The sequence below is a fragment of the Amblyomma americanum genome, chromosome 1, assembly GCF_052857255.1.
Source record: "Amblyomma americanum isolate KBUSLIRL-KWMA chromosome 1, ASM5285725v1, whole genome shotgun sequence".
NCBI lineage: Eukaryota > Metazoa > Arthropoda > Arachnida > Ixodida > Ixodidae > Amblyomma > Amblyomma americanum.
In genome coordinates, this window is record NC_135497.1 from 516149659 (window position 1) to 516163574 (window position 13916).

Here is a 13916-nt window from a genome sequence, read left to right on the forward strand (position 1 = left end):
AGTTCAACAAAGTGCCCCATGAATTTCTTTTTCCGGATATAACGTAATAATTGTTTGCAGCCTGAGACTGCGATGCAAATGTTACATTTGCGCAGGCAAGAAGCGTATTACATTCCGCGTATTCTGTATAGCAACGTTGTGTCCATTATCGGGAGGTTACGTTGCTGCATGTCCCAATTTTATCCACAGATTACCTTCTGAAACTATGCTGCAAATGTACAAACTGCATGCAGTGGGAGACCGAGACAGGCAGACATAGAGGGATATAAAGTCGGAACCCGACGCATGGCGTTGCAGCGCTTCTAATATTGTCGCAACACTGAAGTCAGTGTTCTGAATAACTGTCCGGCCCGATTACGATGTACAAGAGCTGTAGTACACAAAACATGGTGAGGACGGTTAGTTTTTTTCTTTTCCTTCGGGCTAGTCTGGTTTGGTTTGTTGGGTTTTAACGTGCCAAAGCCACTCAGGCTATGAGGAACGCCGTAGTGAAGGACTCCGGAAATTTCGACCACCTCGGGTTCTTGAACGTGCACTGACATCGCACAGTACACGGGCCTCTAGAATTTCGGCTCCATCGAAATTCGACCGCCGCGGCCGGGATCGAACCCGCGTCTTTCGGGCCAGCAGCCGAGCGCCATAACCACTTAGCCACCGCAGCGACTCTTCGGGCTAGGATAATTTAACAAACGAGCGCGAACAATGGTGCATGGATTCGTTTGATATCTACGTAACAGAACCAAGAAACAATCCTACTTATGCTCTGTGCAGCTTGTTGGGAGAACAGTGCTGGTGGTTTCAATGTACATGCGGGATTACCCTTACTGTGGTCTGTCGGCAATTGCTCCATCTGAGCCCCTTAATTTAAACAATGTGTTTCTAACCACTGTCCCGCAAAGCCATTGTTGGCCGCTCCGTTCATGAACGCTGAGGGTACATGATGAGAGAGACGGTGTCCAAGAGAACGTTCAGTCTCCTCAGATTGCACAGGAGTGTCTCACTGGGGTCACAAAAACAACACCTGGAGTGCGCCGCTTTTCGTGGTTTCACCGGTTGATGTTAGATACGCTAAGTTCTGGACACGAAGTCCTGTATTTATTTATTTATTTACTTATTTACCCAAAACTACAGACCTCTTGCTCGGGTGCAAGCAAAAAGGGCACAAAGATATAACATACAAGGGCAATAAGTCAGTAATAAAAGCATGCACGACAAATAAAACTGAAGAATATCTCTATACAGTAACTAAAAGACATCATCAAAGGCCTTCAGAAAGTCAACAGCGGATATCACTCTCTCAGGAAGAGCATTAAAGTCAGTAACCAACCTCGGAAAAAAAAAGAAAGAAAATTTATAACCGTTACATTTCGCGAAATATAGCGCTGAACTATAGTCGTGCTGATGAGGAATTCGACGTGTTTCTGAAAACTGCACATGGCATTACGCCGATAAAAGAGCTGGTTCACTGATCCGCCAAAAAGATAGGCGACAGCAATTACACAACCAAGACGGCATCTTGCAACTCACTCCCCAAATGATTGTTGAGATTGGCCTTTTGGACACTTCCATTGCGTTCGCCCAAAAAATTCTTCTACAAGCATCTGACATCCCTGCATTCGGTGTACTCGATTTTTTTGTTTTTATACATATTAATTTGGCTTATAATCACGAGCCTAAATCCAGGAGTTCAATAAGGTGGCACTTTGGGCTAGTTGTAATGCAACGAAAAGATACGGCGCCGGTGAGACATGACACACTGTATCACTGCGTCCTACTTCTGCTGGGATGTATCTCTTCTCTACCTTACAACTCGTCAAAAAGAACCACGCGTTTTCACTCAACACAGCGTCCCTATCGAACGACCTCAACAAGCCCTTCAGCCATCTTGCCTTTTCCGTCCCCTCTTTGTCTTCTAACTGGGCGCCTTTCTCAATATCCTGCTACTGAACATGCGTTCCTCAGGCGCAGCGAAGGCTTCACGCCGCATTGATAGTTCTTTTCGCCCAGAAAGCCCTACTTGCTCCTTCCTCCTCCTACAGTGTGGAATCCTAACAATGGTTAACCGCCCAACCCAACCCCGCAGCTGTGCGCCCTCCCGTTTGCCTGCGTGCGGCTATGCGAGGCAGGAAAAGGGAAAAGAAAAGAGAAAGAAGGAGTTCAGGGTGAAGCGGCCCGAGGTGGCAGTTTGCCGAACTAAACGGCCATGTCCCTGAAAGCTGGGCTTGGTTATATGGCTGATTTGCGCCTTGCAATATACTAATGCGAAAGGATTACTTGGCTATGTAGGCAGCTGACGTGTCCTCAAAAAGCGGACGCAAATGGGGAAGCAAAATGTGTAAGAAAAATGGGTCGCACGATATGACGTCATTCGCTAGTGTATACTAGACATGACTGAATGTCTATGACAATTGGTATATAAATAGTGTCATGAGTGAGTCGTTCTACTTGAGTCATGAGTCCGAAGTCTTGAGTCAAGACGGAAATCATAATCAATGTGGTCATGACCGGAGTCATTGTCTGAGGAAGGAATTGAGTCGCGGTCATCAGTCATGATCATAAGTCATGGACAAAAATGGCCCACAAAACGTGCTGAGTCATTGGTCACAACAAAGAACTGAGTCGTGGTTCACAAAATTGGTCCCAAATGTGTCGAGTCAGGGGTCACATAATCGGTCAGGAAACAGTTTAGGGCGTGGTTGAGGTGTCCACCGAGATCGGATCTGAGAGCTACTGCGCCCTTTCTTTTCCTCAAAATGGTTGCTGTGTCATTTCCTTTTCTCAAAAACTAAAACCAAAAATCCTCAAAACGAAATGCTTTCGCATTCCTCCTCATAAACAGACATTAATTCCCTCAGAATTTTTATTTTTTTCCAAAGATTATTGTAGAGACAAATTGGTCTTGAGTAATGGTATGTCACTGTGAGGTTCTTCGTCCCGAAACGACACAAGGCACACCGTAGTAGAGTGCTCAGGTTTATTTCTCAATATCTGAGTTTCATTAACGCGTGTTGAAATCGCATAGCACACGGGTACATTTCACTTCGCCGCCATTAAAATCAGTCGGTGTTGGCTAGAATTGGACATACGACCCTGGGTTGAGCAGTTGAGCGCCAAAGCCACAGATAGCCACCACGCGGGGTTGCCTTGGATAAAAGAGCAAAGGGCATGCAAGTGCTCTTTGCCTGACGAGGACTCACAGATGCCCATAGACTCACAGATATATGACGGAAGCCTCTGACTTCTCGTAGGAAGAAGCGGAGATAGGACCCATGCTTAACCATCGCAGCTTGCTGTGCATAAAGTTATCTCTTAAAGCATTGTCGTCATCAGCCTGACTACGGCACCTGCAGGGCAAAGACCTCTCCCACGTCCCTCCATACGCTGTACGAAAGAATATATTCTTACACCGTGCTGCGCCCACCGTATGTCCGCAAACTTCTTAATCTCATTCGCTCACTTAACTTCTTGCCGCCCTCTGCTACGCTTGCCTTCTCTTGGAATCTATTCCGTTACCCTTAAGGACCAGCGGCTCTCTCTCCTTCGCATTACATGACCTGCCAAGCCCATTTCTTTCTCCTGGTTTCGACTAGAATGTCATTAACCCGCATTTGTTCCCTCACCCACTCAGTCCACTCTTGGTCTCTTACCATTGCACCTATAATTTTTCATTGCATGGCTCGCTGTGTTATCCTTAACTTGAGCTGAACCCTTTTTGTTAGCTCCACGTTTCTGCCCCGTCGCTGCTATTTCCACATCACAAGGTTTCTCGTCACGGGCGCGATTTGCGGGGCGGAGGGGGGGGGGGGGCGCTCGCCCCTCAAGCGAGAACTTTAACGTAAAAAATCTTACTGAATCCCACCTTTTGGGCGAAGAAAGTCGAAGGCATACAAACTTCAAATAGAACAGCCCTCACCTTCCCAGTTGCGCCCTTTAGCACTGACCCACAAATTGGCCCCGGTTTCTCAGCGTAGTTGTTTGTGTGCTCAGAGATGAGGAGGACGCGCATGAAAGCGCGAGTCATTTCATCTTCCTCCTCTGCCTTGCGGACGCTGATTGTTCGGCGTGCATTAGTGGCCTCCGCAGTTAAAAACCACAGACTGCGAATTCAGTGGCACATCAGTTGCTTCGAGAGAAAAATGGATGGACGGTTAAGGCGGAGCGTCGTGCTCGGGTCGCTGCACGTAATCGGGAGACAAGGGGCGCTAACTTGAGGCGGGTCAAACGTAGGTAGAACGCGCTCGGTCTACGGTGGCCGCAAACGCACTACAAGACGAGGTGCGCGCTCCTGTAACATGAAAACAATCATCGTGCTGTTTTACACGGCGTCATAATTGCGTTAATCCTTTTGCGAATCAGGGCGCTGATCACTCGCCATACTCTTGAGGCAATTGAATTGTGCAGCACTGGAATGGAACGTGTAGTCGTCACCAGCAAACATAGCTCGATACTCAAAACGTAACGCGCGTAACAACGCTTAGTGACTCGCTCATTCTCGCGTATTCGCCGATCACGACAGCCAAGCGCATGGTAACTAGAAATTTAGTCTACACGGGCACCCGCCGCGGTAGCTCAGTGGTTAGGGCACTTGGCTACTGATCCGGAGCTCCCGGGTTCAAACCCGACCACGGCGGCCGCGTTTCGATGGAGTCGAAACGCAAAAGACGCCCGTGTGCTGTGCGATGCACGTGCACGTTAAAGATCCCCAGGTCATCGAAATTATTCCGTAGCCGTCCACTACGGCACCTCTTTCTACCTTTCTTCTTTCACTCCCTCCTTTATTCCTTCCCTTAAGGCGCGGTTCAGGTGTCCGCCGATATATGAGACATATACTTCGCCATGTCCTTTCCACCCGAAACCCACCAACCAACCAACCAGCCTACGCGGACTGTTGTAATTGAAACTTTCGCTCCTTGCAAACGTGTACGGTAGCATTCTAGCTATGAGGTAAAAAGACTCAGAAATAGGTCAGTGAATGGTATTGCTTTTCAGTGTCATCTCGAATTCTGTGCGCTTCGGCGGCGGTCTTATGCTAGCCCAATAGGAACGAACAGTTTTTTTAATTAGTGCCGCTGCTTTAACACAGATACCACGAGTAGATTCTGTACGGATTCTTCTTGCGGTTCGTTCCGTTCTTGTATACCAGTGGCAGCTATCCCAGGTGACACAGCATATGGTTAGGATAAGAAAAATTGGAGGGGACATTTACGCGCCGCCTTAAGATTATGACGTGATAGAGTTAATGGGAAATGCCCATATATAAGAAATCGGTCATTCTCGTCTTTAGATTCATAGATCCTCGGGAGTCCTGAAACCACTCGTGGCACAGTGGTGCTGTAATTAAGTGATGCGCCACCGCGACGGATTGTGCTGCGGTGGGACTTGTGCGACTCAGGTACATAAACAGGCAAAACAAAAAGCACGCGGAAGTGCAACAGCGTTGGATTCTACCTGAAATAGGGCATAGACTAAAAAGAGATGAGAATCTGCATGAACAAGAAAGAGAGAGAAAATATCAATAAATTATTATGTCAAAATAAGATATTGTACAGAAAAGAAAATATTGTAACGTTTAGCAAGTCAGTCGATGATATTCCAGCAAGGAATTTTGAACAGCGATGCAAATAGATCGTGGCGGAACCCAAGTGTGATGATGCCAAATCATAGCAAGAGTGGGCTGCTAAAAATAAGGTCACAATACTGCAAGGGCTCCTCCAGAAACCCTCCCATCTACTCATCCTTCCAATCCCTAAGAACAGGTACCCTGAGCACGACGGGGGAACGCAGGGCAGCCCGCGCCGAAGCTCTGCACAAGCTCTATGACAACAGTTCCGAGGTAGTCTACGTGGACGCGGCAGCGCACTCGTCGGGCTCCCGCATGATTCTCGTTGTCGCTAATAATCAGGCCCGACTAATCGCATCAGGATCCGTCTCCAGAGACTCATCGGAAGTTGCAGAGGAAGCGGCCATCTTCACCTCTGCCATCAAAATTCTCTCCGACTCGAAATCCGCCCTATCCAATTTCGCCAAAGGCCTGATATCTGGCACCGCGGCCCGTCTTCTACGCTTCTGGCACCCCATCCATCCCGTAACCCTTATCAGGAACTGCGCACACGCAGGCCTCCCGGGTAACGAGGAGGTGCGCTCCCTCGCCCGAGGTCTCACTTTCCGGGCCGGGGTTGGACCTCCTCCACCATCCCAGGAGCGTCTTGCTTACGTTCAAAGATATTCTTACCTACTACCTACATACCCGGTGCGTCTACGCACCGCCGGCTCCCTCCCTAACCTTAACCCAGGCCTCCCACTGGCGCCGACTCAAGACCCGAACTACTCCCTACACTATTCGCCTTCATACCCGCTACCCCGATCAATTCCTCTCTTCTTGTAAGCTCTGCGGGAAACCGGGATACTTTCTTCACGTCCTCCTCACATGTCCTACCTTCCCACACCCCCCACCCAAACCACGGCGGAGTTATACGGGGAGACTCCTGGCCAGCTCCGCTGCTGCTGACGAGCGCCGGAAAATTACCGACGCCCTGAAGGGGATAGCTCTCTAAGGGCTGTCCTCCAAGGGTTGCCTCGTGCCATGTTAGGAGTCTGCCCTCCTCTGTATTGCTTGGCAATAAATGTTTCCACCACTACCACCTCCAGCAACTTTCTTCTAAAAGAGGTGAAGCGGCTACAGTGAAGACAAAAATGATCGATAGATTCAGGCTCAAGGCAAAATGCCCACGCGATATTTTGGTTGGTTAGTTGGCCTCATATAAAGCTGGCACATACCCACTACAGGGGAGTTACCAAGGCACAGGCAGTTAACGGCTCGAGACAGGAACGTTTTGAAGAGAAAATGAGTAGTAATAGTGTAAAGGCTGACAGATTGGAAGACGCAGACAGGGGTCCTGTTAACTTGTAGATCGAAGACTGGACAATGGCTTAATGTGCATAACCGTATTCAAGGCCTGTGATGTTGTTGTTGCCTCAAAAGCACATACCCACGGTGGGGGATTGTTGTTGTTGTTGTTGTCCACATACTATGGCACATGCCCACATAAGTGGATTGGACAAGAATTGAGGGGCACAGAAAGTTTATGAAGTAAATAATACGTGGACGAAATTAAAATGAATGGTAAGGACGGAAGAAGCAAACAAAAAGAAGCAACGAAATGAAACGGGAAATGCACAACGCACGCACGAGATCGAGACTGATGTTTATAGCCGAGTAGTTAAATGATAATGATAATTGTAATAATAAAAATAAGATTGAAAAATAAAATAATTAACAAGGTAGCCCTCTTGATTCCATTACAATATTTTGCACGGCAGTAAAAACAGACTTGTGGTTGTACCCAAGTATGGTGGCTCCAAACGACAGTAAGACTTGGCTGTTCAAACAAAGGGCAAGCTGTTGTAGAGGTTTCTCTAAAAACCGTCTTCGCATCATGGTGTACCGGCGACAAAACAACAAAAAATGGTCCATGGTTTCGTTCTCACCACAAAATGCGCAGACGGGATTAAGCGCCAACGCAGACCTGTGCAAATAAAAATTTAAGGGTGGGATCCGGCAGCGGAGCCTTGATAGAGATACCTCAACCTGCCGTGAATGGCATGATTGCCTGCTCTACGAATACTTCAGGTGCAGGTAATCATCAGATCTTAAAAGAGATCCAGTTGTCATTCTTAACAAATTTTGTCGCCGGAACCTCGCTGCTGTAATGTATGCTGTAACCGGAACGATAGGTAGCACGGGGCCATTGTGGAACGCCTTTGCCGGGCAGTCCAGGTTTCAATTCCGTACTGAATGAACTTCCTTTTCTTCCCATGACACGCCCGTCAGCATCGAGCAGCGCGTGCTGCCACCAACCGCATTCCACCTTCCAGAAAGTCGACCGCGGCTCCACTTCAGGCACCTATACTCGCGATGGCGACCTCCTCGGGTGGCTCCGAGTCAGCCCGCCGCCGCCGCTCCAACCACGAGTTCGTCGCCTGGCTTCCGGTCGCCATGGTGGTGGGCCTGTTCGTGTGGGCCTACTACGTGTACATCTTCGTGTTCAGCGGCTCCCTGGTCAAGGAAGGCGCGCTGCGCTTTGCCTTCAGCACCGTGTTCCACCTGCTGCTGCTGCTGTGCCTCTGGTCGTTCGTGCAGACCACCGTGACCACAGTGCCGCCCATCCCAGGCTACTTCGGCCTCAGCGAGAGCGACCAGCGCCTGCTGGAGCAATGCGCCGACGACGAGGCCCGCGGAGAGTTCCTCGATATCCTGGAGGAGAACCGGGGCGCGCTGACGCGGGGTCCCAGCGGGGGCGTGCGCTTCTGCGAACGCTGTCAGCAGGTGAAGCCCGACCGAGCGCACCACTGCTCCCAGTGCCGTAGGTGAGGGTTCGGTATGGTCCTGCTATGTACAGCCTTTGTAAAAAGGAAGTGGCTATATTGCCGGCAGCCGGCAGATTCGCCAGAAAAATGCACAGGAGGCTTTCTTCCTGTCTTCTCTCAGTCACTCCTTTATTCCTTTCCTTACGGCACGGTTCAGGTGTCGGCCGAGATGCGACAGATATTGCGCCATTTCCTTTCCCCAACAACCAATTTTCATTTTAATAATAAACCTGCCGCGGTGGCTCAGTGGTTAGGCACTCGGCTACTGATCTAGAGTTCTCGGGTTTGAACCCGACCACGGCCGCTGCGTTTTCATGGAGGAAAAGCGCTAAGGCGCCCGTGTGCTGTGCGATGTCAGTGCACGTTAAAGATCCCCAGGTGGTCGAAATTATTCCGAAGACCTCCACTACGCCACCTTTCTCTTCCTTTCTTCTTTCACCCCCTCATTTATCCCTTCCCTTATGGTGCGGTTCAGGTGTCCAACGATATATGAGACAGATACTGCGCCATTTCCTTTCCGGAAAAACCAATTATTATTATTTTATTAATAATATTAATAGTAATAATAAGTCGTATTTGGGGAAAGGAAATGGCGCAGTATCTGTCTCATATATCGTTGGACACCTGAACAGCGCCGTAAGGGAAGAGATAAAGGAGGGAGTGAAAGATGAAAGGGTAGTGGAGGGCTCCAAAATAATTTCGACCACCTGGGGGATATTTAACGTGCACTGACATCGCACAGCACGCAGGCGCCTTAGCGTTTTGCCTCCATAAAAACGCAGCAGCCGCGGTCGGGTTCGAACCCAGGAACTCCGAAACGGTAGCCGAGCGCGGTCGGGTTCAAACCCGGGAACTCCGGATCAGTAGCCGAGCGCGCCAACCACTGATCCCGAGTTCCCGGGTTCGAACCCGACCGCGGGGGCTGCGTTTTTATGGAGGCAAAACACTAACAGAGAGAGAGAAAACTTTATTGGCAATATATATGGAGGAAGTATGAGAGGGCCCTGAAGGGACCCTCCCTTACAAACACTAGGTGGGCTCCTCGTTACAGGAGCCCATTGGCCTCCAGGGCTGGTCGGGCTCGGACGACTAGGGCCTTTTGGCTCGTTAGGTCGGAGCAGTTGAGCAGGGCTGCCTCCGAGTCCTCCGGGGTGGGGTTGGGTTTGGGGTCTAGGTTCGGGGTTGACTGGCATGCCCACACCATGTGGTAGATACCCGAGGACTTCTCCTCACAGTGTGGGCATTTTCCCGTGCAAGCGGGATCAAAGAATTTCAGAACTGCCGGGCACAGCAGAGTTTTGGTGAAGAGACGGAGGAGAATGTGTTCCTCTGTCTTAGTGAGGTCGTTGCATGGCTTGGGAAAGATTGAATGTTCAGATTGGTAAAGTTGTGTTATTTCCTTAAAGGTAAAGACTGGCTTGGGATCGGGATCCGCTGCGGTAGGGTTAGAAGGCGTTGTTACCCGGAGAGTGAGCGCGCGGGCGGAGGCATCTGCTATTTCATTGCCTTCGAGTCCTAGATGAGCGGGAGCCCATACTATCGTTCGGGGAGCGAGGGCCCCGGGATAGTCACTGTTTTGAAGAATGCGGTAAGCTAGGAAATGAATGTATCCCTGTTCAATGTTTCTACAGGCCCCTCTCGAGTCAGTAATGATGACCCGCGAGTCTCGGTCTGCGGCGGCTAGCGCGATGTCGACTTCCTCCGCATGAGTTATGTTTTGAACTCGGAACATAAGTCCGTTCACCGTAGCTTTCTTGTGTACGACTGCGGCCGTGTACCACCCCCCCCCCCCCCAAGGTGGGGGCCGGAGGCGTCCACGTAAAAGACTCCGTGTTTGTCACCATAGTGGTAGGCTAGAGATTCCGCCCGCGCGAGGCGTGTGCCACTATGGTCTTCCTTTGACATTTTGGCCGGGAGAGGTCGCACGTTCAGGGCGAGTCTCCAAATCTCGGGGACACGTGCGCGCTCATCCACGAGTGTTGTGTGATGGCGAATGTGCAGTCGGGCTAGTAGGCGGCTCCCGATGGCATTTTTCGAGTCTAGTGTATTGGTTCGTCAAGTGGGCTTCCCGAAGCTCGGCGAATGTGTTAACCATCCCCAGGCCCATGAGGCGTTGGTTAGACGCGTTTGCCGGGAGGTTCAGGGCACACTTGTACACTTTTCAAAGGACTACCTCGAGGGCATTTTCGTCAGATTTCCGAAGGTGAAGGTAGGGGGGTCGAGTAGAGGACTCTACTGGTTACGAAGGCATGCGCCAGCCGCAAGGCGTCTTTGCATCGTAGCCCCCCGCGTTTGTTAGGGACCCGGCGGACCATTCGGCCTACCTGAGTTCCTACCTTGCGCAGTCTGGCTAGTGTTGTTTCAACTCGTGTATGTTTGTGGATGAAAAGACCAAGTACTGTGATCTCATCGTGTTCGGGTATGGGGGCCGTTAGGCAGGGATAGTTCCAGTTTGGTATCGCACATTGGTGATGGGCGAATGTGCACAAATTCAGACTTAGCCGGGAGCACTGAAGGCCGCAATGGCGAGCGTAGGCATCTACGATCGCTGCCGCTTGCTGCAGGTGGGTTTCTATGTCACCGACTGTGCCGTGTTTGGCCCAGATGGTTATGTCGTCAGCATACAGCGCATGCTGAATGCCTTCGACTTTCGCCAGCTGGGCCGGGAGATTCATCATGGCGAGATTGAAAAGGAGCGGAGAAAGAACCGCGCCCTGCGGGGTTCCTCGCGTTCCTAGCTGGTAAGGGCCGTGTTCTTCGTCTTGTATCCTGATGATGGATTGTCGCTCAGATAGGAATTGTTTGACATACGGAAAGGTTCTGCGACCGCAGTTGGTCTGGGAAAGATGTTGTAAGATGCTTTCGTGTTTGACATTGTCGAAGGCGCCCTTTAAGTCTAAGGCGAGCACTACCTTGTCGCTTAGGGGTATTCGACGGGGTTGAGAATTTCTCGATCGAGTTGTAGCAGAATGTCCTGCGCGGATCGGTGCGGGCGAAAACCGTACATGGTGTCAGCGAATGCGTTATGGTCTTCCAAAAACTCGGACAGTCCATCTCGCACCATCGTTTCTATAAGCTTTCCCGCACAAGACGTAAGGGAGACGGGGCGAAGGTTGTCCGTGGTTATGGCTTTGCCGGGTTTGGGAATGAAAGAGACCAGAGCGGTCTTCCATTCGATTGGGAGGGGTTCCTCGCCTTGCCACATAGAATTGATGTACGCGAGGAGGTCTTCGTAGGTGGGGTCGGGGAGGTTGTCAAGAAGTTTCACGGTAATTTTGTCCCTTCCGGGCGCCGTTCCTCGCTTCATTTTACCCAGTGCCGCCTTCAGGTCGTACAGTTGGAACGGTCCATCCAACTCCGCGTTCTCGGAACCTGCATAAGAATACGCGGGCCCTCGGGGGTCCTGTTGAGTGCAAAGGTATTGGTCTCGTGGTTGTTCTGCCAATTGAGAAGTATCTGCATCGAAGCTGTGGATAGCCCGTTGGAGATGCTTTTGCGTCTCTAAGCGAGTCTGTGTTGGGTCGATTAGGGCGCGAAAAAGACGCCACGTACTTCGGTTTGACATTTGCCTAGCTGCCGTGTTACAGCGATCTACCCAGTTCGAGTCGGCGAGTTGTGCCGCGTACTCTGCCTCTCGCTGGGTGAGCTCGGTGATCCGGGCTTTAAGTTTCCTGTTGTGTTTCTGTCGGCGCCATCTGCGGACCAGGCTATGCCGCACCTCCCAGAGGTGCAGGAGGTGGTTATCCACCTCCGGCGTGGCCTCCGAGAGTTGAATTTCTTTCAGTGTCGAACGAAGGTGTGTAACCACTTCCTGAGTCCACGCGTGGTATCCTCGTTCGCGAATGGGGGTCGCGTTTGTGTAAGATTGCCGGAACTCATTCCAGTCGGGTAGTCGGGCTTGCGCGTGGGGTCTCGCCAACGGTTTAGTCCTAACGGTGATTTGGATGAAGCAAAACGCTAAGGCGCCCATGTTCTGTGCGGTGTCAATGCACGTTAAAGATCCCCATGTGGTCTAATAATAATTAATAATTGGTTTTTGGTGGAATGGAAATGGCGCAGTATCTGTCTCATAATCGTTGGACACCTGAACCGCGCCGTAAGAGAAGGGATAAAGGAGGGAGTGAATGAAGATAGGAACGAATAGGTCCGTAGTGGAGGGCTCCGGAATAATTTCGACCACCTGGGGATCTTTAACGTGCACTGACATCGCAAAGCACACGGGCGCCTGAGCGTTTTTCCTCCATAAAAACGCAGCCGCCGCGGTCGGGTTCGAACCCGGGAACTCCGGATCAGTAGTCGAGCGCCTTAACCACTGAGCCACCGCTGCGAGGCAACCCCAGGTGGTCGTAATTTTGATTTTCATGTCCCATTACGGCGCGGTTCGGGTGTCCACCATATATGTGAGACGATTACTGTGGCATTTCCTTTCCTCAAAAACGAATTTAAAAATTTCTGGTGTCCTATTATTGTTTCGCTGTAGACACATGACGTGCACCCCTCTCTCCCCCTCGTTTGTGAGGGTTTTTTGTTTTTATAAAAGAGAAAATGAAACAGGACAAATCAATATTAGTCCCCCCCCCCCGGGGAGTGTGTCCCTTTAGGTAGCTAGTTAGTTTAGTTTATGGGGGTTTAGCGTCCCAAAGCGACTCAGTCTATGAGGGCACCGCAGTGAAGGGCTCCGCAAATTTCGACCACCTGGTGTTCTTTAACGCGCATTCTGAGATTCTTTGGGTTAGGTTTGATTACCGGCAGTTTTCATAAAGTAAGTACCACAACTCCTCTCTGTTTGCTGAGATCACTTCCGTCATCAAACTGAGTCGTGAGTGAGAAGGGCGTGTTATGTGTCTCCTCACAAGTGGGTGCATACCTGAGAACCATGGTGATCCACGTTCCGGTTGACTCCGATACGATGAACACTGATGTGGGGAAAACGAAGACGGCTATCACTAGCAGCACCATCATGGTGAGTGGCTTCACTGAATTGGGCTAGTTTGGCTCGCATAGGAAGTAGTCAAGTGATATCACAGGTGCCATTTTATGGTACGGTGCGCAGTTTCAGCATTGCAAGCCTGAGCACGCGTGGCAATTAGCCGACTAGATATGACTAAAGCTTTTGACATGCTGCATCCACCAAAAATTGGCAGCCACTGTGACACTGATGCATGTTCCCTATAACATACCAATTTCATTCCATTCCTATATTTAATTCCCAGCCGTTGTTGCTGGCTGAGACTGCCTCAGACCTCCACCACCCTTCTCATCACTGTGCTTGAGACAGTAACCAAGCGCATATTTTGTGTGTAGCGTCACTTAAGCCAGTGACAAAAAGTAGAAGATACATAAATGGAACAAAATCAGTTTCAAGACCAATTATCCCAGCCATGGTGTGACCCCGTTTTAACAAGGCACCGAAAATGGCGTACACAAAGAGGAGATGGTGCAGAATCGCACTGCGTCTTCTGCACTCTCTTTTTGTTGTTTTCGCTGTCTTCTGAATGCAAGGTCTTGTGGCGGTTGCTGGCAGGCTTGAAGTACTATCGGGCACCAGT

General features: G+C 50.3%; 1 protein-coding gene across 1 annotated transcript; it reads left to right on the forward strand.

The window, feature by feature from the left end:
- Positions 1-7915: 7915 nt before the first annotated feature.
- On the forward strand, positions 7916-8371 carry LOC144128533 (palmitoyltransferase ZDHHC15A-like). Its single transcript, XM_077661990.1, has one exon. It carries the CDS (start codon positions 7916-7918, stop codon positions 8369-8371), a length of 456 nt encoding a protein of 151 aa, XP_077518116.1.
- Positions 8372-13916: the final 5545 nt, after the last annotated feature.

Coding starts and splice junctions, on each gene's coding strand:
- LOC144128533 (XM_077661990.1), top strand. CDS start 7,916: ATGGCGACCTCCTCGGGTGGCTCCGAGTCAGCCCGCCGCCGCCGCTCC.